This window comes from Passer montanus, unplaced genomic scaffold, assembly GCF_014805655.1.
Source record: "Passer montanus isolate IOZ18808 unplaced genomic scaffold, ASM1480565v1 scaffold17, whole genome shotgun sequence".
Classification (NCBI taxonomy): domain Eukaryota; kingdom Metazoa; phylum Chordata; class Aves; order Passeriformes; family Passeridae; genus Passer; species Passer montanus.
In genome coordinates, this window is record NW_024364270.1 from 5,503,036 (window position 1) to 5,526,424 (window position 23,389).

General features: G+C 36.3%; 1 protein-coding gene across 8 annotated transcripts in view; it reads left to right on the forward strand.

The window, feature by feature from the left end:
• Window positions 1–23,389, forward strand: part of NAV3 (neuron navigator 3) — a 509,399-nt gene that overhangs the window by 468,715 nt on the left and 17,295 nt on the right. For all 8 annotated transcript variants that reach the window (XM_039704096.1, XM_039704092.1, XM_039704094.1 and 5 more), the window contains 8 exons: window positions 1,027–1,050; window positions 3,345–3,422; window positions 11,678–11,761; window positions 13,414–13,525; window positions 14,812–14,933; window positions 16,734–16,906; window positions 19,214–19,367; window positions 22,350–22,524. In XM_039704096.1, coding sequence (XP_039560030.1) covers window positions 1,027–1,050; window positions 3,345–3,422; window positions 11,678–11,761; window positions 13,414–13,525; window positions 14,812–14,933; window positions 16,734–16,906; window positions 19,214–19,367; window positions 22,350–22,524 — 922 coding nt within the window. The remainder of the gene's footprint in view (window positions 1–1,026; window positions 1,051–3,344; window positions 3,423–11,677; window positions 11,762–13,413; window positions 13,526–14,811; window positions 14,934–16,733; window positions 16,907–19,213; window positions 19,368–22,349; window positions 22,525–23,389) is intronic.

The following is a 23,389-nucleotide window of genomic DNA, read 5'->3' on the forward strand; positions in this document are numbered from 1 at the left end:
GCCAGAGAACTTTTGAAGAACCCTTGTCTTGGGTTTTCTTAGTGTTTCTAATGTTATTTATAGATAGTTGCTCTACATACATTTTCCTTCTACTGCTTACTTCTCTTCCAGATAATGTAGACTGCTTTGAATGTGGGCCACTTCATACCATGAGTTGGATTGATTTCCAGTACTTTAACTGATTCTTATTTTATGTTATGAAAGGGTTCCTTTCTCGTGGCATGCCATTCTTTTCCATTAGAATCCCACTGAAGCAAGATTTATCTGTCCACCAAATGTCTCCTGAATAGGACTGATCCAATGCTTAGAAACTAAATGACTTTCAAAGGTTTGCCTTGCAGTGGTTTAGTCTCTTAGCCTGTGGAAAAAGGCTGCTGAGCAAAAAGTTTCAATATATGACACAATACATTGCAAGATGGCAAATACTTAAATTATTAAATAATATTAGCAAGTTTAATTGAAAACTTTAACATGCCTTGATAGCCCTTAATGTTTTGGTCAGTACTCTGTATGGAAGAAATTACATTGAAATGCAACTTCCTCTCCCCTTTCCCAATGTATGTTTTACAGGTATGTTGTCAACTTCTCTTATCAGAGATTACTTATTATCATATTAGGAACATGTCTTGGTATGCAGTAAAACAAATATAAATCCAGGAGCCCTAATAAACATTGCAGCATAAATGTTTTTTTTTGTGTCAGACTAAGGCCCATAGAGTAAGAACATAGTAAATTTTTGTTTGTATCTCAGAAATGTAGCTGCAGTTTCTGTAGTTCTGGTCCTGCTCTCCCTTTCTCCACCATTTCATTTTGTCAGTACGCTGGCAAGCTCTTTGGGGTTTCAGCTGGAACTTTGCCAAGCAAGTTGAAAAGAGTTCCATTTATTATTTTTACTGGATACCTTCCTTAAATGTAATAGATGCGTGAAGCTATTCATTTCACTTCACTCTGGCTGGCTTTTATGTTCTATTACCCCAATTATGTTGCACACTGATTCTAAGCCATTTCTTCTTTGTTTTCTTCCAGGCAGAAGAAAAGGCACATTCAGAGGTAAGAACTTCTTCATTTTTACACTTCTGTATTGCCTGACATTATTTTATAGTTTATTGTTTACCTGCTTTGGCTAAACTGCATAGTTGGTGGGGAAAATACACCCTGTGTCTTTGCATCACCTTTTAAGAAGTATTGGTGGAAACCTGGTGCAGCTTTTATTGTACTAGAAGGTGTTTTCTCAGCATTGTGCTGAAGAAAGCCTCCTGGCTGTCATTCTGAAAAGATAAAAAGAATCAATGAGAACTGGGTGTTGAGTGGAGGAGTTGATAGGTCTGATTTCAGATTTAATACCACTCTGTGCAGGATCTAAGGGATTGTGCAATTCAAGGTAAGGTGCTGCCTTTCAGGAGGAAAAATACTTCAAATGATTGCTTTGAACTTCTCTCCCTCACATTTTGAATTATATTAAATTTCTGAAACTGACCACTTTGATGGATTTCAGAGCAATGCAGATTGATTTCAGATATAAATCAAATTTGACATGGAAAATAGCTTCTTTCTCCTCACAGTGTATAAGAATGGGTGACAAGCCTGGGTCAGCAGCTGGATATAATTACAGCCTTTCTCAAAATGAAGTCCTGGTTGAATTAAAAGGGCACCAAAGACTAGCTGCAATAAAATACAGCACCAAAGGGTGCATTTCCACTTCACAGAGCTACATGCCTTCCAACTCCTGCATTTATACTGCTCCTATTTTTACTCTTCTAATCAAAGAAAAAGTCAACAAAAAGATATTTTGAGGAAATTGAACAAATAAACATATCCTTCCCTCCTTGCTGCAGTATATTTCAATATAATTTAGTCTAAGCTCACATCTCTTTAAGTTAAAACAAAGGAGCTAAAGAGGCATGTTATAGCTCAGTAGTGTAAATTCCAGTTCCTTATTTTATTGCCTTTATGTAGGTCTGAATATAAAAATTAAACAACATTTATTTCCTGTGTATTTCTACATAATGTTTTCTCAGTATCTGGGTCTGCTTGAGATGCTCTTACAGAAGATGTTGAACAGCACTTCATGAGACCTACCTTTGTGAATTTGCAAGAATATGATGAAAGTGTAGCTTAAGCTGGAATGTCAAATAATTGCATTTAAAAACCAAAGAGAAAACTTGGAAAAATAAAAGGGTCAGTCCACGTTGGAGAACAGCTTGATAATCTGCCGCTGTTTCACTGAGCTAGTGCAAATGACTGAGCTATTTTTGTGTTACAGAAGTACAGGAACATGTTCATGTTGCTTGTGCAGTATTTCTTGTTGGTTTTCATGGGAGTCATAAAACTGAAGTACTGCAGTGGTCTTTACTAGTGACTGTAAATGTTCCCTTTCCTAGGCTGGTTTTACCCATTTTGCTTCTCTTGTCTGGAATAATTTATGGCTGAATATGAAAGGCTCTTCAAAGTGAAACTCCATGCTGTGCTTGATTTCAGTAGAGTGTCCAGAAGTCTCTGTAAGATCTCAAATAGGGTTAAATGAGCCCAAAATGATGTGCAAGCTTCCTGTTAGGTATCTACTCCAGCTGAAATGGAAATAGATATTTTTCTTATGGATTCTGTTTTTCATTAAAGGATAAAAGAGTCTTGAGTTTATTTTCATGTCAACAAGCACATTTAAAGCTACATTTATTTTTTTTAAGTTGGCAAGCAAGTTTTTGAATACTATATAAGATTTAAAGAGGTTGCATGTTTGAATTTCAGGGACTGTAGGAAGCATGTGTTAGAGAAAAAAAGACAACTAATTTTAGACATGCATAAAGAAAAAAATTTGTGTCTGAGGTAGCCATCAAAGCCTTCTTCATATTAGGCAGCATGAGAGTACATTTTTCACATTGTCTTAGTTTAATGTAGACTTTCAACATATGTTGGTTGCATCATGTCTACAGTCAGGCGTAGTGAACCTCACCCAAATGCACTCGTGTTTCAAAACCTCAGGCCGCATCCAGGACGGCTCTCCTTGAGAGACATATGCACTAAGCATATGTTTGGGACTTGTGGGACTTGGTAAAAACCCATGACATTTCCCTTGCAAAAAAGGATTATACATACAAAGTAATTAAACATTTGCCCATGTGTGCTCCCTTAACTGGAATCCTGGCTGATACACCGGTTAAGTGCTAGAAAATAGTTGGAGCAACACTGAAATAAAACTTGTAATAATTTGTATTTCTGGATAGTTTTGAGATTAAAATCTGAAGCTAAGACATTGTAAACCTATTGGTTGTCTCTCAAGAAAACATACAAAATAACTGCAACGAAAACATTGCTGAAATACTGACAGCAGTCTGTTGTTTCTCTAGCAAATTCAGAAACTACGGAGAGAGTTGGTTGCATCGCAGGAGAAAGTTGCTACCCTTACTTCTCAACTTTCAGCAAATGTAAGTATTTTTGCTTGTGATGATAAGTAGTATCAATGAATGCATTATCAATGGCTCTTACTCAACACATAGACTTGGACACATTTACTGTTTATTTATTTAGGGGTTTTTTTTTCAAGTTAATGACTTCATTGAATTTCTATATTGTCCCAGCTTCAAGAAAAACTAATCTTGTGGAAATGGAAAGTAGACAGTGGAAATGGAGAGTTTCCACACTTCGAATGTGACAGTCCTGTCCTGTTCAATTTCACCCTTTTCTCAGAATCAATTATAAAAAATGGCCAAAAGTAAGGAGACACAACCAAAGAAAAGCATGATTTGTATATTCTAATAGAATTCATTTGAGTTTCATTTCACAAAGAAAAACCCTGCAAAATGCAGTCAGGTGTGAAGGGAAGCACAGTGTACAAGTGTATATAGGATTTATATGCTACAAAAGCAGTGCTGATATATAACTAATTAAAACTGGGCTATTTCACAGAGAGCTTCCTGGCGGTCCTTCCAATTGACATATATTGGTAATATGAGTTATGGAACGTGTCATCTGAAAATAATGCCAGATACAGAAAGCGAGCTACAATCCTGTCTGGTTGATGTGGTTTCAGATGAAGTTACTGAACAATGTAGTATTGTGATTTTTAAATGCAGTTCAGACTATAATTATCGTTACTACTGTGAGGGAAATCTGAGATGCAGTTAGAAGAATGTATCGCTTTGCAGCTTAAGAAAGCACTTTCCTGATATCTTGGGCAGTCCATGGAGTGCTTTTCTTTGTAGTGTAGGTATCCTGAATATTTATATTTATAAATAATTGCTGATTTTAAATAAATTATTTCATGTTGAGAGAAAATAATCGCTAGCTCTGTGAAAGCTGCTTGTTCATGTGTGGCTTCCACACATGAAAATGTGGAGAAGCTATGCTTAGAACTTTCTTCTCTGTTCAGATGACAGCAGAGCACCTGTGGGTATTTGTGCATTTGTAGCAGTGTAGGTTACCAGACTCCTCTGAGTACTGGGAATGAACTAGTGAATCAGATGATACGGGACATTGCAATGTTTGTAAATTCAAAATCTGGATTCTGGGTTGGGTTTTTCATTTGAGAATGTATAGCTAGAATAGCCAGCATATCTGTATTGGGTATGGGGTTCCTAAGTTGACATGTTTTAGACACTAACTTTCATCTTTACCAGTTTGGGCAGTTCTTCATTCACCTATCCTGAAAGCAACAAACTAAAGCCCACACTGAGAGGAGAGAAGAGCTAAAATAGCATGGTTTGGGTAGGTGTGTTTGCTAGTGAGTCTGTTGTTCTCTGCGGGGCCCTTTACTTTCCACAGTAAATGCAGAGGTGCAGCAGCTCTGCTTGGAAGTGGGAAGCACAGGAAGGTGATCCCTGGCTGGTCTTGTGACGTAGCACAATCACAGACATGCCCACATCTACTCTGAGTGCCTGGTGTTATCCAGAGGAGTTACCTTGATTCCAGCAAGCCCCTGGTTTAGTGAAAGATGTGTCTGCCCATAGTTAGAAGTTGGACTAGATGATCATTAAAGGTCCCTCTCAAACCAAACCTTTTCATGATTCTAAATAGAGGTGTCATATCAATCAAACTAAACTGTTTGCCTTTGGTGGGCTTGTGCTCAGTGCCTGTTCCAGATGATGACTCAGGCCCATGATACCACTCCTCTCTTTACTCTTCAGGTAGAAAAACAGTTTTCCCTTCCCTCCTTCCACTGGCTCAGAACAGAAAACACCAGTATATTTTTTCCAGCTGTTGAAAGGGAGAGGTGAAAGATTATTCAGTCTCCGTCACTTTTCAGTCAACTCAGAAATGCTATAGTCTATAATACGGCAACAAATACAATAATGCCAGAGCATTCTCTGCAGCTGAGGAAATGAAGCCATTGTTTTGTTTGTTTGGACAAACTGTGTCCAATCTCTCCTCAGTCTTATTTAGAAGTCCTTCACTATACCTCTGGCCAATATGACTTTCTATTAAATAAATACCATACAGGATGTTTTCTAATAACATTACTTATTCTAGACAAATTGTCAAAGCCAGCTCCATCCTATAATTAAATTTGGTCCATAATTCAAAGAAACTGAATCAAGTTAAAAATAGGTATTTTGGCTTGGTTTTTACTCAAACTAAATCAGCTGCATGGGTAAGAAATAAATTTCGGTTGATCTGTATAAATTGGACTGGACTGTTGGGAATCTGTTCCTATATGCTGTCTCTGGGCTTCTGAACAGCTAGCAAGAATGCTTTTCTGTGGATCTAACTGTAAGCACAACATTTTCAATAGGATGGCTAACAATATATGCATAGACATCTGTTTTTCCTATCCAGAAGTACCACATTTGGTTAATTTAATAGTGTTCTTTTGAGTTTTACACACCTTCTAATCCATCTCCATGGAGATAATCTTTAAACTCTAAACCTATAAGCAACCCTAAGGCTGATCCATTTTGCACATGCATTTTTTAAATGATACAAGAGAAATCTTTCCTCTTGCCAAATTCCCAACATGTAGAAATTCCTTCAAAATTAAATTTTTCAGGAGCACGAAATGTAGAGGCTTCAAAATCCCTAGGCATGAGCAAAATTATATTCACAATGAATACCATCTTTAAAGAAAAGTAGAGATTACTAGATATCGGGAATAATTATTTTTGGCAGGATGTAATCATGAGATACATACTTTACAAAACCAAAAAATTGAGAAGTATTTCACAATAAACCTGGTCTTGAATTCATTTTCTGCTGTTTCTGGTACAGAACTTGTAAAGTATTAAAACAACACCTCCGTATGAATCCAAACAATCAAAAGAGACTGCTGAAATGTTTTAGCACTCCTTCTGTCAGTCCTTCAAGCACTTTATGAGAAGAAATTCTACAGAGTATCTCTTGAACATCAGAAATAAAATCCAGGTTGAAAGCAGAGAGTATATTCAACTATTTAATTGTGATAGAACCACTGAAATGTAGATACTTACAGAATTGATGTTTAAATGCTAGATATTAAATAGTTTTCATAAAAATTCTGAGAGATATTAACAAACAATTGATTTAACTTGGCAAACTTCCAGAAGAACTAGATGGCTTACTATATTTCATGAACTTGTACTGCCTTAGCAATGCATTCCTTTTGTGTATTCATTTATCATTTATTTTGTAGTCTAAGAGACATAATTCGCCAGTCACTGCCTTTTAAAGGAGAATTAGATTCCTAATCACAAAATCTTCAATTTATTCTCAGAGAAGAAATCAAATCTCTACATGGATAATACTACTGTGACCCTCATTTTGAGTCATGTTTGTTCATTAGTAAGGCTAAAATTTGAATGAACATTAAGTTTAATTCAGAAAAGTTTGATCACTACCTGTCTTCTCTGTCAAGACATCCATCTCTGGCAGACAGAGAACTGTATGAACAGGCTATCTTTTGTGGTGCTTTTGCTAACCAGAAAAATGCTCAGTCCTTTCTGATGCTTTGATGCTTGTGCTACAAATGCATTCCTCTTAGCGTTAGTCCTTAGTGTTAGTCCTGAGCTCCTCCTAATTTCCATACCTTCACTGTCTGAAAATAGACAGCACTTTTTGCCTTGCTGTGATCTGGAGAAGGAAAACAAGAAATGTTGTTCCTTCAAAGTTCCATCTCAATGTGAATTTCTTGTTAGCGTTTCTCTTTGTAGAACTGAGTAAAATTACTGTACACGAGTGAAAAAAATGAGCACCTTATTCAGTTGATTTCAACACTATTTGTGCCTTTCTTTGCTTCTCCACGGAAGACTGTTGGTGAAATTAGTATATAAGTCATTAAAAGACTGGCAAGTTGAAATTTGACCTATTTAGTGAAGCCTTTGCTTGATACATTGTTTTATACCAAAATCTTTCAATTGAAAGTTACAGCATTTTTCAGGCATTATTGAAAACTTTGCTAAAAATTTTCTTATTTGGTTTGATTTGTTGTTCAGTTTTTGTCGGCTGGACTCAAGTACTCTTCTTGACTTCAGCAGTTTATTTCATTTGATTAACCCCAAAGGGCCAAAGTGTTTTGTCTGCATATGATTAAATTCAAGCTGGGTCCAGCTGTTGTTTGGATGCTTAATTTACAGATTTTCTCTGAGATTCTTGCTTTACCCCTGGCATCTGTCTCAGTGTGGCTGAAGGGTAAATCTCAATACTGATTCAGAAAGAGCCTGTTTTCAGTGGAGAAAATGTACAACCAGCAGACTCCGAATGTGACTGACAAGGGCTCAAATTCCAGCGAGCAGCCTGACCAAGCCTGTTCAGAGGGACTTTGATCAGAGCTTTGTACTGTATAAAGCTGAAGGGTGCATGCTTGCAAACTGCAGTAGAGCCAGGATGCCAGTGGAAAGCAGAGGGGGTTTGCTGGCTAATGCTTTTGTTTGGCCAGCTCTGAACCGCTATCCTACAGCCAAGCAACAAGGTGCTAGCAGGCAGCAAACAGAAAAGGTCACCAGATCCACGGCTGCTGCTTGCAATCAGCCCGATCTCTTCTGGCCTTTCACGCCTCCTTCCATTCAGCCATGTCAGGTGGGAGGAACTTTATTTATTTACCTTTGTTTTATAAATCCGAATGAAGGTCAAATCCCAAGGTGTGTTGGAAGACAGATGTTTCATATGTCAATGTCATGTTCAGGATAGGCTGTAAACCTGAGAGCTGAGATATTTGGGGTTTGCCTGGCTGGGATAGTTTGCTAAGAAAATGTTTAAAAACTAATCTATCATTTTAGCACTGAAGTCATTCCCTAAGCATACATTTCTTTGACTATGTCCAGTGGGCATTTCGCATGTTGACAGAAGTCAAAATTAATTCATACATAAAGGATATTTACAGATTAAGAGCTGTATATCTATGTATCTAATATGTATGTCATGTTAATGATGGATATATTTTGCTGCAGGCATACGTCAAGTAATTCCCAGTTACTTAACTCTAATTCCAGGATGTCTTTTTTCAAGGACAAATATTGCATTCAGTTTTGAAGACATATTTTTACTTTAGGACTAGCATTATATAAAGCACATGTAATATTCAGGCTACTCTTTGAAGTATTGCAATGATATGTTGTGTGCCATGAATTAAACTTCTGAATCTAACACAGAGATTTCTAAGGTGTGAGAGACTGCCTGTATATTAAATAACCAAACAAAGCAATTCATAAATATTTTTACAAGAATGAAAGAATGGAAACTTTTAGATAAATTAAATCATCCTGAGAAAATGAGGATTAGCAACCCAATCAGAATAAATTACTAAATTTTTAAGTGTAAAAAAAAGTTTCTAATTAGAATTTTTAGATTCTGATGAACATCATTAAAGACACAGACACTTCTTTCTCTTTGCTTTAATTGTTTTATGAATTGTTCTGCATTTAACTGTTTAAATGTGAAACCTGATCTCAAATGGAAATAAGTACATATACCTATGTTTTATGTATACTTCAACACACATATAAATATACCAATAATTTAGCCTTTGTCAAACTAAATTTTCTTATTTGGTTGTATAGTATTTCTGTAGGGAAAAATCTGCTTAAGTTTTCAAGTCTGAGCTCCTAGACAGCTGAATAAATGAATATTAGCTACCACAGAGAAAGACAGAACAGTTTATTACTCTGAATATAAAATCAATACTTCAGTAGAAGAGTGCTATCTTGTAATAAACATTTAAAGTAATGAACAATGCAATTAAAAGGTTTTCTTCTTGAAAACCTTTTAATTGCATTGTTCATTACCTTGCATTCTTTTGGTCAACGGGACTTTGAATTACATTTCTTTATTGTTAGGAAATCAAGATCTAATAGCCTTTATTTTAAATGAGTAAGAAAAAAAATCATCATCTTGATCCAATTACATTTATGATGCAAAAAGTTTGGTAATGCAAAAGGAAGGTAATGTTCTCTGTCACTGGCTGAAGTTTAGTAAGAACCCTTGTGACATGGCTGTCTTTCTCTAAAGGCTGTCAGAAAATAACTGTTTCAGTGACCTTTGATAACATTTTTAATGCTGCTTTTTAGTACTTAATTTTTCCTATAACTGCTTTGTTGTCTATTCATGTTCAATACAGGATGAAGTTGTAGCTGTGGAATAGGAAAATACTTCACACAACTATGCATAGTTTGGTACCAAAGTACTGTGGTTATTAAGTCTAATTTCTAGAAAAGGACAGAAGCAATGCATAATTAAACAAATTATTCCTCTTTCAAGCCCTCAGTCCCCACTGTAATTCTCAGAGTAAAACAGAACCATGGGCCATCAGCCAAGCCATAGTTTTTTTATGAGGCAGGGAACAGTGAGCTCCATCAGTTTCCTGTTAAAAAAACCTAATGAAGAGACATTTGGCTAAAATTCTGTCGTAGTGCATCTGTTTTGTCTCTGATAGTGTTCTGGGTCTGTGGTCATCATCTTTGGAAATAAAACACCATAGATTAATCTGGATATTTTTAATATGTAGCTAATTAATAAAGTTAAAAGCCAGTTATTTTTATTTTCTCAGAGAAACAGAGTAATAAAAACAACCAAAGGATGTAGTACTGATTGACAGGTTCCCAGGTTCATTTTATCAAAGATTATAACTTTAAGAATGTAGCCTAAGTTATAAAAGTTAAAAGAGAAATATAAACAATTACTAATTAAGGGATTGTATATTTCTCTAGTCTTATGTTTACCTGGAGTTAGTCCTTGTGGTATGTGTCCTTTATCACAAGAGTTATCCCCAGGATATCTCTGCAGATGCAGAAAGCATCTGCAGGTCCATTGACCACTACACCCGTAAGTAATTGTATATCTAAGTATACTAATAGTGTAGTTTACAAGGAGTAAACTTTTAGTAAGTTTAATAAGAATAAAATAAGAGGCTTTCAAGATACCTAAATATTTATTGCAACCCAAAATTATTTACAAGACACAAAAGTCACTCATCAGTATAACAGCTCTGAAGCAGTGATGCAGAAGTAGCTCGCTATTATATATATGATAATCTTCTATTTGAGGGATAATAAACAGAGCAAGGTGGCAAGAAGCTCTTCTCCCTCTACTAAAATGCAGAACAAAATCCATTTTGGACCATGTCTTTTCTTGATTATACCTCAGATTCAGTATAACCACATACATTCAAACCATTTCAACTATGCTTGTAAAAGCAAGCAAATCAGCAACTGAAAAATTGGCCAGGCACTCCATGTGCCTGAACTGCTATAATAAAAACTAAATTTCCTCACTGAGGAAGCTCAGTTAATCCATTTGTGCATATAAATATGGTGGGTTTGAGTTATATTTCCACATGCCAATGTTTGGAGACTTTGTCTATTACCACTTTTAAGATGGTAATGAGAAAATAAGCACCTCCTTATGCTTTTACTATTTGATGTTGGGAGAGAAATGGATTGGATTAAATGGATTTCCTTAAAAATTAAATCTTTACTTTCCCTCGGCTGTACAAGCTGGCTTAGCATATTGGGATTTTTATAACCACTTGCTCTTCTTTGCCTACACAGCTCAATGCCAGTTAGATCTGATGAAGTACAATTTATATAAATTTATCTTGCATACAGTGGAAGATGCTGGTTGTTTAATAAAAAAAAAAGAAAAAGAAGGTTTATTTTTTAAAATATTTTGGTCTGTTTCAACTTTATTGCTTTGTGTACTGAAAAGTAAGACTTCCAGTTTTCAGGATTTTATTTTGTTTTATATATGTATTTGCACGCGTTATAAATGTTATATTTATATTTTACAAAATTATTTTATACACAGACGTACATGATCAATATAATATTAATAGACTAAGCAATGACATTTTATAAGACTAACTGTGATTTTTTTTGTTTAAGGCTTGGGATTTTCTGAAGTGTTTTATTTCTGAAATTAAAGTTTGGTTTTCAAGATAAAGTGCTTGAATTACTGTTTTGAAGTGTCCAGTAATTGAAAATAATTGCTCCTGGACTTCTCTTTGGGAGCAGACTACTTTTGGCTAATATATCAGTAAACTTAAAGCCAGGCATTAAATCCATAATTCATTTCCAGGCAGAGATACCTGAGCTAATCTCACTGGGGGCTAAAGAAGCCTGAGGAACACTGGGTTCGTTTGGCTGATTCATCTATCCAACTTAGCCCAGTCTGAGTTTGAACTAATACTAAAGAGCTGGAGAAAATGTGCTTGAAGGAAAAACATACTTTTAAAAATCAAATAGATCTGGGAAAATTGCTCTGTGTTGTCTTTCTTTCACAGGCTCATCTAGTAGCAGCTTTCGAAAAAAGCTTGGGAAATATGACAGGCCGATTGCAAAGTCTGACAATGACAGCTGAACAAAAGGTAGGTTTATCAAAGCAGAGGCTTTACTGTAGAAAATAGTTGGAAAATTATGTTAGAGTTTTGTTTAAAAAACACTGAAAGGAAAAATGAGCATCTGTGACAATAAGACAGATTTTTCTTTAATGGTTGCTGCGATCAATTTTTCATTAATGTCCAGCAGCATGTGGGAAAAAAAAAAACCAAGCAGCATCAGGTTTACACAGGTAGTGTCATAAAATAGTTTGACAATAAAATCTTTCATTTCCAGAATTCAATGAAAGCATGCATGACTTTAGGTTTAATCCATACTGAATGATCCTGTAGCAAAAACTTATCATAAGCTGCTGCAGTGCTGTATTCCAGCTACCCAGCACCATCAGAATAATAGAATTTCAGGACACAAAGTTTAAGTAGAGAAAAATAGCTTCATTGAGAACGTTAACGAAGGTTAGGCATCCTACCCATAAGTAGACAGTTTGGGTTTTCACTTTTTCACTGTGCTGTTTTGTCTAGTGGGAGGAAAAAAACTCTAAACCTGATATGAAGAAATTTAATGCGAGTCCTTTTACTAAACTCAGGATTAAGAGGCTGCTTGGCACCTTCCAGGATTGAATTTCTGCCACTTTCTACCCTTAGGAATTTTGAACAATGTCCTATTAATGGAAAGACCTCCTTGACCTAAACTGTGAAAGAAGCTGTTTATCTGTGAGCTGGTAGTCACCACTGGAGTCTGTAACTGTCTACAAAAATAACATTTCAGAGTCTGGTTGAGCACCAACAGATGAAATGTGACAAGACTCTTTGTGAACTGGATAGAAAATACTTGTATTGTTTACTTTTGTTTCATCTTATGCGGGGGAAGGAAAAAGAACACAGTCACAACAGAATTTTTTTAAACCCAAAAGTATAAAAAAAGGTATAATTCCATCAGAAGGTTTTCTTTCCAGAAGGGGTTAAGCAATGACATTGAAACAGATCATCTCCAAGTCTCTTTGCCAAAAGATTTAGAACTTATTCTTTTCCTTCTCTTCTTTTCTCTATTGTTGAGTTTAAATTCCTTTAACCATAATAATATAGGAAGGAGACTGGAAGGACAGGGAGTAATAAATAAAATATTGCTTATAAAAGCAATAATAACATATATATTTTTAATAAAAATCAGCTCTGCATTCTAATACAGAACTTTGTGCACTCAAGTGAAGTAATTTTGCTTCAACTTGCAGGACAATTTCTATTAAACAGGGGCTTTTTAATTAAATTAGTACTTTACAAATTAAATCTTTTGAGTTCATCTATTAAACAGTAGCCTCACATATTAATGGATGTACTTCAAATGGTTTCATTGTCTTTTGCAATACAATCATTGAGCTTTTCTTAATTTTATATTGAATGGCCAATTGAGACCCTTTTTAGATTACTCCCTATTAAAAATGTTTTCTTCTTGAAAATAGCATGATTGCTTTATATAGAGTAAATGAAAAACAATATGTTAGTTAACTTCAATATCTTTGGAGCAAAAGTATGCATTCTTTTTATTGTTGCCCTCATGTTCACCCAAGCAGTCGCATGATCTTTAATTTGAACCCACCCACTTCTCTTGCAATTTTTTCTTTTAGCTTAGACAAACATTGTTCTTTTGCTATTATTTTTATCTCTCTTTGCTCTTCCCACAGGAATCTGAGCTTATAGAGTTAAGGGAAACCATTGAAATGCTGAAAGCTCAGAATTCTGCTGCACAAGCTGCTATTCAAGGAGCCTTGAATGGCCCCGATCATACCCACAAAGGTATGGGTTTGTCATTATCAAAATAAATGCAGAAGTTCTCCCCAGGCAAAAAAACCCCCTATGTCTACTTTTCTGTTGTTTGGGAACTCTGTTGCAAGGCAAAGCACATTCTGAAGTGAATGGTAGGCATACTTGTGGTATTTCCAGAGCTGGAAACCTTGCACAAGTTTCCTGTCTGCCGAAGTTCCTGGCACTTTATCCTCTTACAGCTGGGTGGTCAGGAATTGATCAAGAGTTAACTGTGTCCCTGCAACTGACTAATGAAGTACACCCAAGGCACAAGTGATGTCTTATGGTGTAACATTGTTATAGCTTGGGAATCCAGTCAAAGTTGTAGCTTTGTAAATTGTTGTTCTCATTGGTAAGAGACAGACTGACAGCAGCTCAGCTCCTTCATGAAGTTCTAAATCAGTGTGGGAAAGCAGGTTTTAAATTCCAGATGTCAAATTAATTTGTCATTGCAGTTAGGCTGATATTGCATGATAAATATGTTTTTCAAAAGTGCCTGCTGATAACCTTCCTTTCAAGCAAAGAAATTGCTTGAAAAAAAAATCACGGTATTCGTTTTTGAGAGTTATTGATCTTCCATTAGAGAGGTCATTATTTAGGTCTTTGCCTTAAGGTCATTTCACTGCATGACTTCAGTGTAGCAAAGCAAATTTCTAGGAAGTAGAAAATAATCTAAAAAGTAATTTCCCTTGGTATTACTGGGCATGTTCTGCAAGAATAATTTCCAGTAATTAAGATATAGTTATCAGAGACTTTTAAGATATTGAAACTCAGAAGCCGCACCAACCATTTTTAATATTCTCCACTTCTTGGTTATTTTGTTTCATTCATTTTTAATGCACCCCTGCCTGTTTCTTTCCGTCATGGTATATTAGAAGGTAGCATCTGAACACTGATTAGGGCTGCTACAAATTGAGCAGTGCCTACACTCCTTGGAACTGTAGTACATGTGGCACTGAAATGTTGAGTAATCCATGTGCTAAGTTACGAGGATACACGTGCATAGATTGCTGTGAAAGGTCATTGCCTTCAGGGCAAGAACAGCCTAGTTTGGAGAAGCCCCTAATTACTGGACTAGTTGTATGCATCCCCCTCGGTCCCCATATGGTTTCTCACAGGCTTCAATAGCTTGAATCTGAGCCACTGCAAGCATCAATGCCATTTTTGTTCATTTGACTGCCTTTGAGGAGGCAGATGCTACATAAATATACAAATTATTTTATTATTATTATTATTATTATATTGAAACAGATTTCACAATTACTTCTTTTCTTTAGATTTACGTATAAGGCGGCAACATTCTTCAGAAAGTGTTTCCAGTATCAACAGTGCTACAAGTCATTCCAGTATTGGCAGTGGTAATGATGCTGATTCCAAAAAAAAGAAAAAGAAAAACTGGGTGAGTACTCAGTAGGTTTAAGCCTCTCTTTTAGCCATTATGTCACTTCCTAGTGTCTGAATAACATAATGGTCCATTTCATCTGCAATGTTCTTGTGGGGCCAGATGGATATCAAGAAATGCATGTGTATCCATACTGTGAAGCTACCAGCAAACTAAAAAATTATTGAATATCAGCAGGGTTTTATTTGCATACGTCAGAGTAATTAAAACAAACAAAAGTACAAGCTACAATTACAAAAACAAGAAAACAACCACAACATAAATTTAAAATAGCTGTTGTGACTAAAAACCACCTCTGGGCCACATTAAAACCCTGTTTGATTTTTCTTCAGTTGGAGTTTGGTTCAAAATATTTTACCCAGCTATGGAGGGAGTTGAAATCAGTTAAGAATTCTCACTTAAAAATACTACAGTGTTTAAAGAAATTAAGATGTTGCTGAACCAGAACATACAAATATCGCATACTGCTAAAGATTTAATTAAATACTTTCAGTGAAGAATCAGAAAATACGTTTTTATTGTTTTAAAAATATTACCTGCATAAACATTTGTTTTAAAATACTGATGAGCCTTCATTCCCTTGATTTGTAATTCCACACTCTTTCATGTTTCTGCAAGGTGAACTCTAGAGGAAGTGAGGTGAATATAAACCATGGAAAAGTTGGCATGCATCTATAAAAAACCCTATCTTGGCATGATTGCTATTTATTTTGGCAGTAGGCTTTTATACCTTCTAAAACCAGATTATCTTGTATGTCTTCTCAGTTTGTCTTTATTCATTTTAATCTCAAAGTTTAGGCTATAGAAAGGGGGAGTGTAGCCAAAATCCATTTCTTTCTCTTCAGACATCACGAGCCGGAAAGGACTTAAATATTGTTTCTCATTAAGATCATTGGTCACACTCCCCACTCTCCAGTTATACCATGAGAATAATGTGTTTGAAGTCCTCATTTTTTGATAGAGGAACCAGCTGGTCATTGTGTTCTGTACAGTTTTGATTAGAACAACTCTCTGAAAATTAAAATAAAACCTGTATTTTTCCTAAGATGAGTGAGTTCTGTATTTAGACAAAGGTATGAACAAATGAGATAGTTAATTTTAAATGCAGACAAAACTGTTGCAACATGGCTTTTGAAATAAATGGCTCTTTGGCTATTCTGTCCCTTTTCAATACTGGATACAAGCTTGTAGAGGGAAGAGGCAATGCTTGTACATTCAGAGATCCTACCACTAAAGGAATCTGCAACAAACAGTTTATACCTCTCAGCTAACATTCTTCTCAATAGTACAAGGCAAATCTCGTGTTCCCGCTTAGATCCTCTTGATTGGGATCCAAATTGTAACATTTGCATAGTTTGACCATTCAAAGTTTTAATTGGGAAAATAAATTGGCAAACCCTGTAAATTGGACTTGTTTTTTGATTTCAGCATTTAGTTCTGCCTGTACCTAGATGCAAAGTGGTTATTTAAAGCCACCCCTTGAAGGGAATGCCATGGGAATGGGATTCCACTGGGGCTTAATGGCTTTAAATGAGCACCCCTCCCCAATAGCTGTCCCACTCGGTCCTGTACTTTTTCCATAGCATTACTTCTGCACTGCGCTGGATTAATAAAGTCAAAACAAAGCACTGTATCATGTTTTTAGAGATACTGTGTTGCATATGTTAATACCTTGCTTCTGCATACTGACCTCAGGCAGTGGCTAGGATGGCATCTGCAAACTAACTCTTCAAAACATGAGCTGCACACAAAGTGCTGTGATGAGGAAAATAATCTTGCTCTGTATTTGTTTTCCAGCTAAGAAGCTCTTTCAAACAGGCCTTCGGAAAGAAAAAGTCTACCAAACCTCCTTCCTCACATTCAGACATAGAAGAGCTGACAGATTCCTCCCTTCCTTCCTCACCTAAATTGCCCCACAGCTCAGGAGAGTGTGCAACAACATCAATGAAACCGTCACAGTCAGCATCTGCGTAAGTGTCTCTTGGCACATGGGATGGGCTGGGAAGCAGTGTGGCTGTCTGCAGTTCAGAAACCATTGTCAACAGCTGTGATCTTCTAATCCTGGGCTCCATTCATTTGCCTGATTTCTCGTGAGCTTCGCCATTTACGCACCGGTTCTGCAGCAGGTCTTTATTCAGTCATAATCTTTCATCCTTTCACGGATTTTACCCAAAATCACCTAGCTATATGAACTTCAAAAAGCTTATTTTGTGCTCTCCCTGCACCATTAACAACTTTAGCATATCCACTTAACAAAGGCCAAATGCTAACATTTCCTTTTTACCTTTTTTCATGACATTGTAAAAATAAAAAATTCTAAAATACATCTTTTTATTATTTTTTACAGTGTACTCATTCCTCCTGTTATTACTTTATCTACTTTGTAGCTATTGATGTATATAATTTTAATCTGTTTCCCCTCTTTTATCAGCTTGAATTTTTTGTGGGATTTTTACTTTTATATTTTATTCAAATCACCACCCTGAAGGTTTCAGGTCTGAGAACAAGTCATCAGTCAACAGCTGTCTGATTTCTTCAGTATTTTTTGAATATCTGATAAATTCTTAGAGTTCCCAGCTCTTACTCATATTCCTCTGCTCTTGTTTTCATTCTGCTAAACTCATAACTCTTTCTAATATGTGGTAATCAGCCTCTTTGAACCAAAAAATGCCTACTGTGGATGCTAGCTTTACTTTCCTTCTCCTAATTGAGAATAATCGGCTCACAATTACTTTTTCTTAAGGCACTCAAGGAATTCTAGTCGCATGACTGTTTTATTAGATAATAAATGGAATATGCATGGAAATAAAATTTCATTTCTGATTTGCTTAGCATAGGCTGGTGTGGACACATCACAGAAAGAACTGTACCATAATATGCAGGGGGAAAAAAATCCTAGTGTATATCTTTTTTAATCTTTAATCCCATTTAAAATATTTGTGCATGTTTTGAATGATATTCATTATTTTTCTTCCTCTATTTCACATGTATTTTTTTTTGTCATGAACTTCATCTTCCCTTTGCTTACAATTTCTTCATATATTTTCTTGATGGAGTCTCGCGTTCTAAACCATTCCCTTTACTTTCTTCCAATTGCATCTGTCTAGTACATGTGTGTGCAGGTCACCTCTAGTCTGGGCATCAAAGAAAAGGCAAAACGGTCGTGTGGTCTACAAGCATAGATCCCGGTAAAACTGAGTGTGGGGCATGGAGTTGTGTACCCAACTGCTGACCTGAAGAGTGCTGCATCTTCTTTCCCAAAATGCGTTTGCATGCATTCTGGCAATTAAATGCTGACCTTTGTTTCTTTCTTTTGCTTTTTTTTTTTTAATATTAGCAGTAATAATCACAATAATAATACTTATTTTCATAAAATACTTTTCATATTGAAATTTTTCTGAAAAAAATTAACTATTTATAGTCACAGTAATAAAGAACAAATAACATTTACTGAATTGTCTGGAAATACTGTTTAGTGTAACAATGAAGCCAAAGTTCAGTGTTTTATTTTCTACTGGTGGTTCTGATGATGATACAAAGGGGCAGAACAGTCTGACAGGAGAGCTGGACCATTGTGGGTCCCTGAGATAGTCATGTTTCAATCTTTTCTTACACTATAATGGTTTCTTCCCTCAAAATAAATGCTTATGAGAAATAACCACATGGTAATCCAGTCTTTAAGGGAAAAATACAAAAACAACCCACATGATTTTATATATAGTACGTTACAAAATCACAGGGTATAGGCAAAACATCAGCCATCACAAATCAAAAACATTACAGATCAAAATCTTCTAGACCATAAATTCAAGGACAGTCCCTTTGTGAAATATTCATATAAGAGAAAAATACTGATGCCTAAAAAATAATAAATATCAGCAGTACAGTTTCATCAGCACACTTCACTTCTGACTACTGTTACGTAGAGAAATCATAAACTTTGTACCAAAGAAATTATGTGAGTATAAAATCCAATTAAAACCAATGGATGATAGACACTCAAAGATACCTGAAAAGTAGTTAAGAACTTGTTTTTCACCATAGTGAGCTAAACTGAGAAGCTATAAAGCAATCTGATCACTCCTTTTGGAGAGGGCTTTTTTTTCCTTTTTTAATTTGCAGTTTGATAATTTTCATGTTTCTTTGATAAGTTTCTTTCTTCACTCATAGGTTTCACCAGCAGCAAGCATTTTTCTGTTCTTTGATATTTAATAATGACACTGCTTTGGGGAGAGAGCATTCCTTTAATCTCCTGCCTGTTTCCTGCTCCTCTTTAGGATCTGTGAGTGCACAGAGGCAGAGGCTGAAATTATTCTTCAGCTAAAAAGCGAGCTGAGGGAGAAGGAGCTCAAATTAACAGATATTCGTCTGGAAGCCCTCAGCTCTGCACACCATCTGGATCAGATCCGGGAAGCCATGAACCGCATGCAGGTCAGTGCAGTAGCTTAAGTGATGAGAGAGTTGCACACCAAAGGTATGACTGGTGGATTTCCTTTCCCAGGACTTTGTTTCAGGCACCAAAAAACTGTCAATGCAAAGTAAATTGCTGGACTGACACTGCTCCTGAAGGATGGGTATGATAAGTGTTCACCTTATAATAAAGACATTCTTAGCATATATATTAATAGCTAAAATGTGTTTAAGAGATATGGAAGAAGACATAATCCCTGCCCAAAGGATATTTATTATCTCCAGCCTATAACTGGGGTTAGCAACATGACAGAGAAGCAGATCAAAAAGTGATTTGTACAGCATTTTAAATCCTTGAGCCATGGAGGGGGCCAGAATATTATGTGCATACTCTTTCATCATTTCTGATTCCTAACTCAGTCATGTCTTGCCAAGACAAAGAATGTAAAATTCATCTAATTACTGTATCCAGCATCATAAAATTTTACTATATTGTTTTGTTACACTGCCCCAATTCCTTTGTGAACATATTTTTTCATTAGAAGATTTTCCCTTCTGTGAGGCTGAAAGGATGCAAAAAGAATAGCAGCATTCTTCAGTGGAGCACAGAGCTGTATGGAACTTGATTATGTTGCTTACATGCAAATCCTCAGTACCATGGTGGTTACCCAAAAATGCTTATAATATCCACACATTGTGACATAAATCCTTCAGTGGAACTGGGCCCTTCGCAATGGCAGCTAAGATACCTATGTCATCACTGAGGGCCCTGTAAATCTGAATTTGGGGAACAGAATCAAGGCCATGGGCTGGGCATTCAGGTTGAGACAGAGCTGGCTACATTTAAAAGTCTGGGAAAGAGCTGCATGATAAACTTCTGCTGTAGTCAATCCAGTTTTAGTCCTGTAGTAGTGAGGGCTATCCTGTAATTACCCCGAAATAGGTATAGAAGGTGAAATGGAGTTCCTTGAGCATAGGCACTCCTTACCATTTGAACCAGCCTCAAGTATTTACATCTGCACAGGACATGAAGGTTTACCATTATTCCATGGAAGACCATATTTGTCATGCCACTGGAAATCCAAATTTGCACAGCTGAATCCAGCCCAGTGCCTTGCCAGCTGAATTGCTCTGTGTTGGGTGCTTAGGTCAGGTGCACCTTTAGGCACTTGTGTGTAGATGCCTATAGCACCTAATTTCATAACTACAGAAATAGTGTGCTTGATGTCTTTTCTAGATCTCTTTGTTTACACAATGCCTGTATCAGTCTCAGACAGATCTTTAAACATCTCATCTATGGTACCTGCCATCCTCCCAGGTGCTCACACCGCTAGGTACCAATATTAGCCTAGGATATTTGTCTGAACTTCAATTAGAGGGAAGATTTATCAAGAACTGGTCCATAAATATAGTTTCATTTGTCCAGACATAAGTAAGGCATTGATCTTGACGCACTGAAGGGTTTTAAGGAACTGTGAGGAATAGAATGCAGTGGAGAAAAGGATGTGAAGGCTTATCATTTGATGACAGTCTCATACTGGGAGATGAGTGCCTGAGTCAGGTGAACTCCTCAGAGGGAGGAGTCTGCTGTGGGCACAGTTCTCCAAAGTCTGAACTTCCTCAAATCTGGACAGAGGCAACAAGTTGAGATGCTGTTACTGGTAATCAGGATTTCTGAAGTTCACCCAAAAGAACAGGCGACCGCCTTGCAGTTGCCAAACTGTGATATTTTAGAGGATTGATGAGGATTGGTAAGGGTTAAAAAACAGGACTGGTGGAAGTGATACATTAATATTTTTAGATTCAAAGTGCCTTAAAAACCTAAAGCTCAGGTGAATAGAAGACTGCTAAGAGCTATGTAATCAGCATAAATTGCAGAGTGGCTCCTGATTTGAACCCTAGACTAAACTGATACACCCATCTATCAGAAGACTGCTAAGAGCTATGTAATTAATCAGCATAAATTGCAGAGTGGCTCCTGATTTGAACCCTAGACTAAACTGATACACCCATCTATTACCTTCTGTTACTATTTTGCTGGTTTTTTCCTTCCCTTTCACTGTCTCCTCAGCTGTGTGTATGTGATCTAATCTTTTTGTAACTGAAGCAGGGTTTTTTTATTATGCTATCTGTCTCTTATGTTTTTACTTGTATAATACAGCTGTGCAGCCTCCATTAAAAAAGTGAGACTTTTAGCAGGATAGTATGAATGTAGAAATAAATTTGATTTGAAGAACCATCTGCAAGAATAAGCAGTTGCTTTGTAATGCAGTTTGTGAAGCAAGTGGAAGCTAGATTTAGATGGTACCAGCCTGTTCTCAGGCTAAGTTTTCATTTTATTATTGTACATTCAATAATCACTTGGCAGCATGGAGGATTTAGCTAAAAAATTCCGCTTGTTCTGATTCATCTGTCACTGTCTGTTTTCATTAGAGAGAGTTTGCTCATTGTTATGTTAACAATCCCCTGTTTGAATGATCAAAAAGCCTTATTTGATAGGAAGAAGGGTTATGAAACTTAAACTATCAATTTCTAATTTTTCATTTTTAATTTAATTTCTTTATGAAGTTACTGCTTAAATATTATATTCAATGTCAGTAATAATTTTCTGTGACTTTAGAAACATTGACATATCCAGTAACTTTCTTAACTAACTGTTACCTTAGGTACTTGACAATAGAAAGTAGCTGAAAAAAAAAGGGGATAGCTGGAAAAATTCTAACCACACTCACATTATGGTCAACTGTACAATAAGCACAAAAGCTTGAAGCTGATATTGTTTAGGATCTGTCCTGAGGCAAAATCTAAAACAAGGTTATTGGGTTATTGGTTATTCATTTAAGACGTAAAGGCAATCGAGTTTTCACTGTGTTACATCTCTGTTGTGAAAGTGCTAAACTAGTTAACTGGGTCAGGGGAACAGCATCACCAGCCTAGCCACCAACATTGGTTTTCCAGAAGAATAATCTCCTGTGCTTTCTTGTTGATTTCTGTTGTACACAGAATGAAATTGAGATACTGAAAGCTGAGAATGATCGCTTAAAGGCAGAGACTGGAAATACCGGAAAGCCTGCCCGGCCATCATCAGAGTCGTCAAGCAGCACATCATCTTCTTCATCACGGCAGTCACTGGGACTTTCTCTGAACAATTTAAACATCACAGAATCTGTTACATCAGGTAAACATACTTTGGGCACATGCATGCCTCAGCAGTTTGTAAGAATTTTTCAGCCCCTTAATGGGCTACATAGGAGAAGCACAGCTGGAAATTAAAAACACCTCATATCATTCAGGCTAACATAAGATAAGCATTCAGTAGCAGAGAAGAGGAAGAATGCTTGTGGTCATGTCTGAAATGTAGCTTTTAGAAGCCCCTGAATAGCAGTAACAGACTGTTCATTATGTTTGCTTTGTTCCTAGCTATGACACTCTCTACCTGTGTAGTTTATAATACTCTTTGGTCATCCGGTTTACAATTTCTTTGAAAAGAAATGTCTGTTGAAGTATACATTACAACTGTATTGATACATTATTTTGCCGATATGGGATAAATATGAGTATAGTATGTGAAACTCTCTTCTTTTTGTTTACAGGTCTTTGATCATTTAGTTAGCTCCCTTCACTTCGTATTTGCAGCTAAGACAGAAGGTGGTCTCAGTTAGCTTTATCCCTTACATTTTTAATTTGGTACAGCTAGGTAGCCCATGTTGGACCAAATCACCATTTATCACAGGAGCCAAACCCCTCCTGATCTATTAGGCACTCTCATTGTCTTCTGTGAATGAAGGAAAGCAAGCAGAAGTTTGGTCCACATCCTGAACATTAACATCTGATTATTTTCCATGCCATGGAGTTTATGATAATAAGCCTTCTACATTAGTTTTGATAATGTAGCCAAGAAACAGAATGCTGTCTCTAACATTAGAACCAGGAGTAAAGCAGGAGCAAAGCAGCACTCATTAGCATAGACGCCACAGAAATTATAATGCAGTCTCTGGAAGCAATAAAAATGTGGCTAATAATTGTGGAAAGAGTCTAGGCAA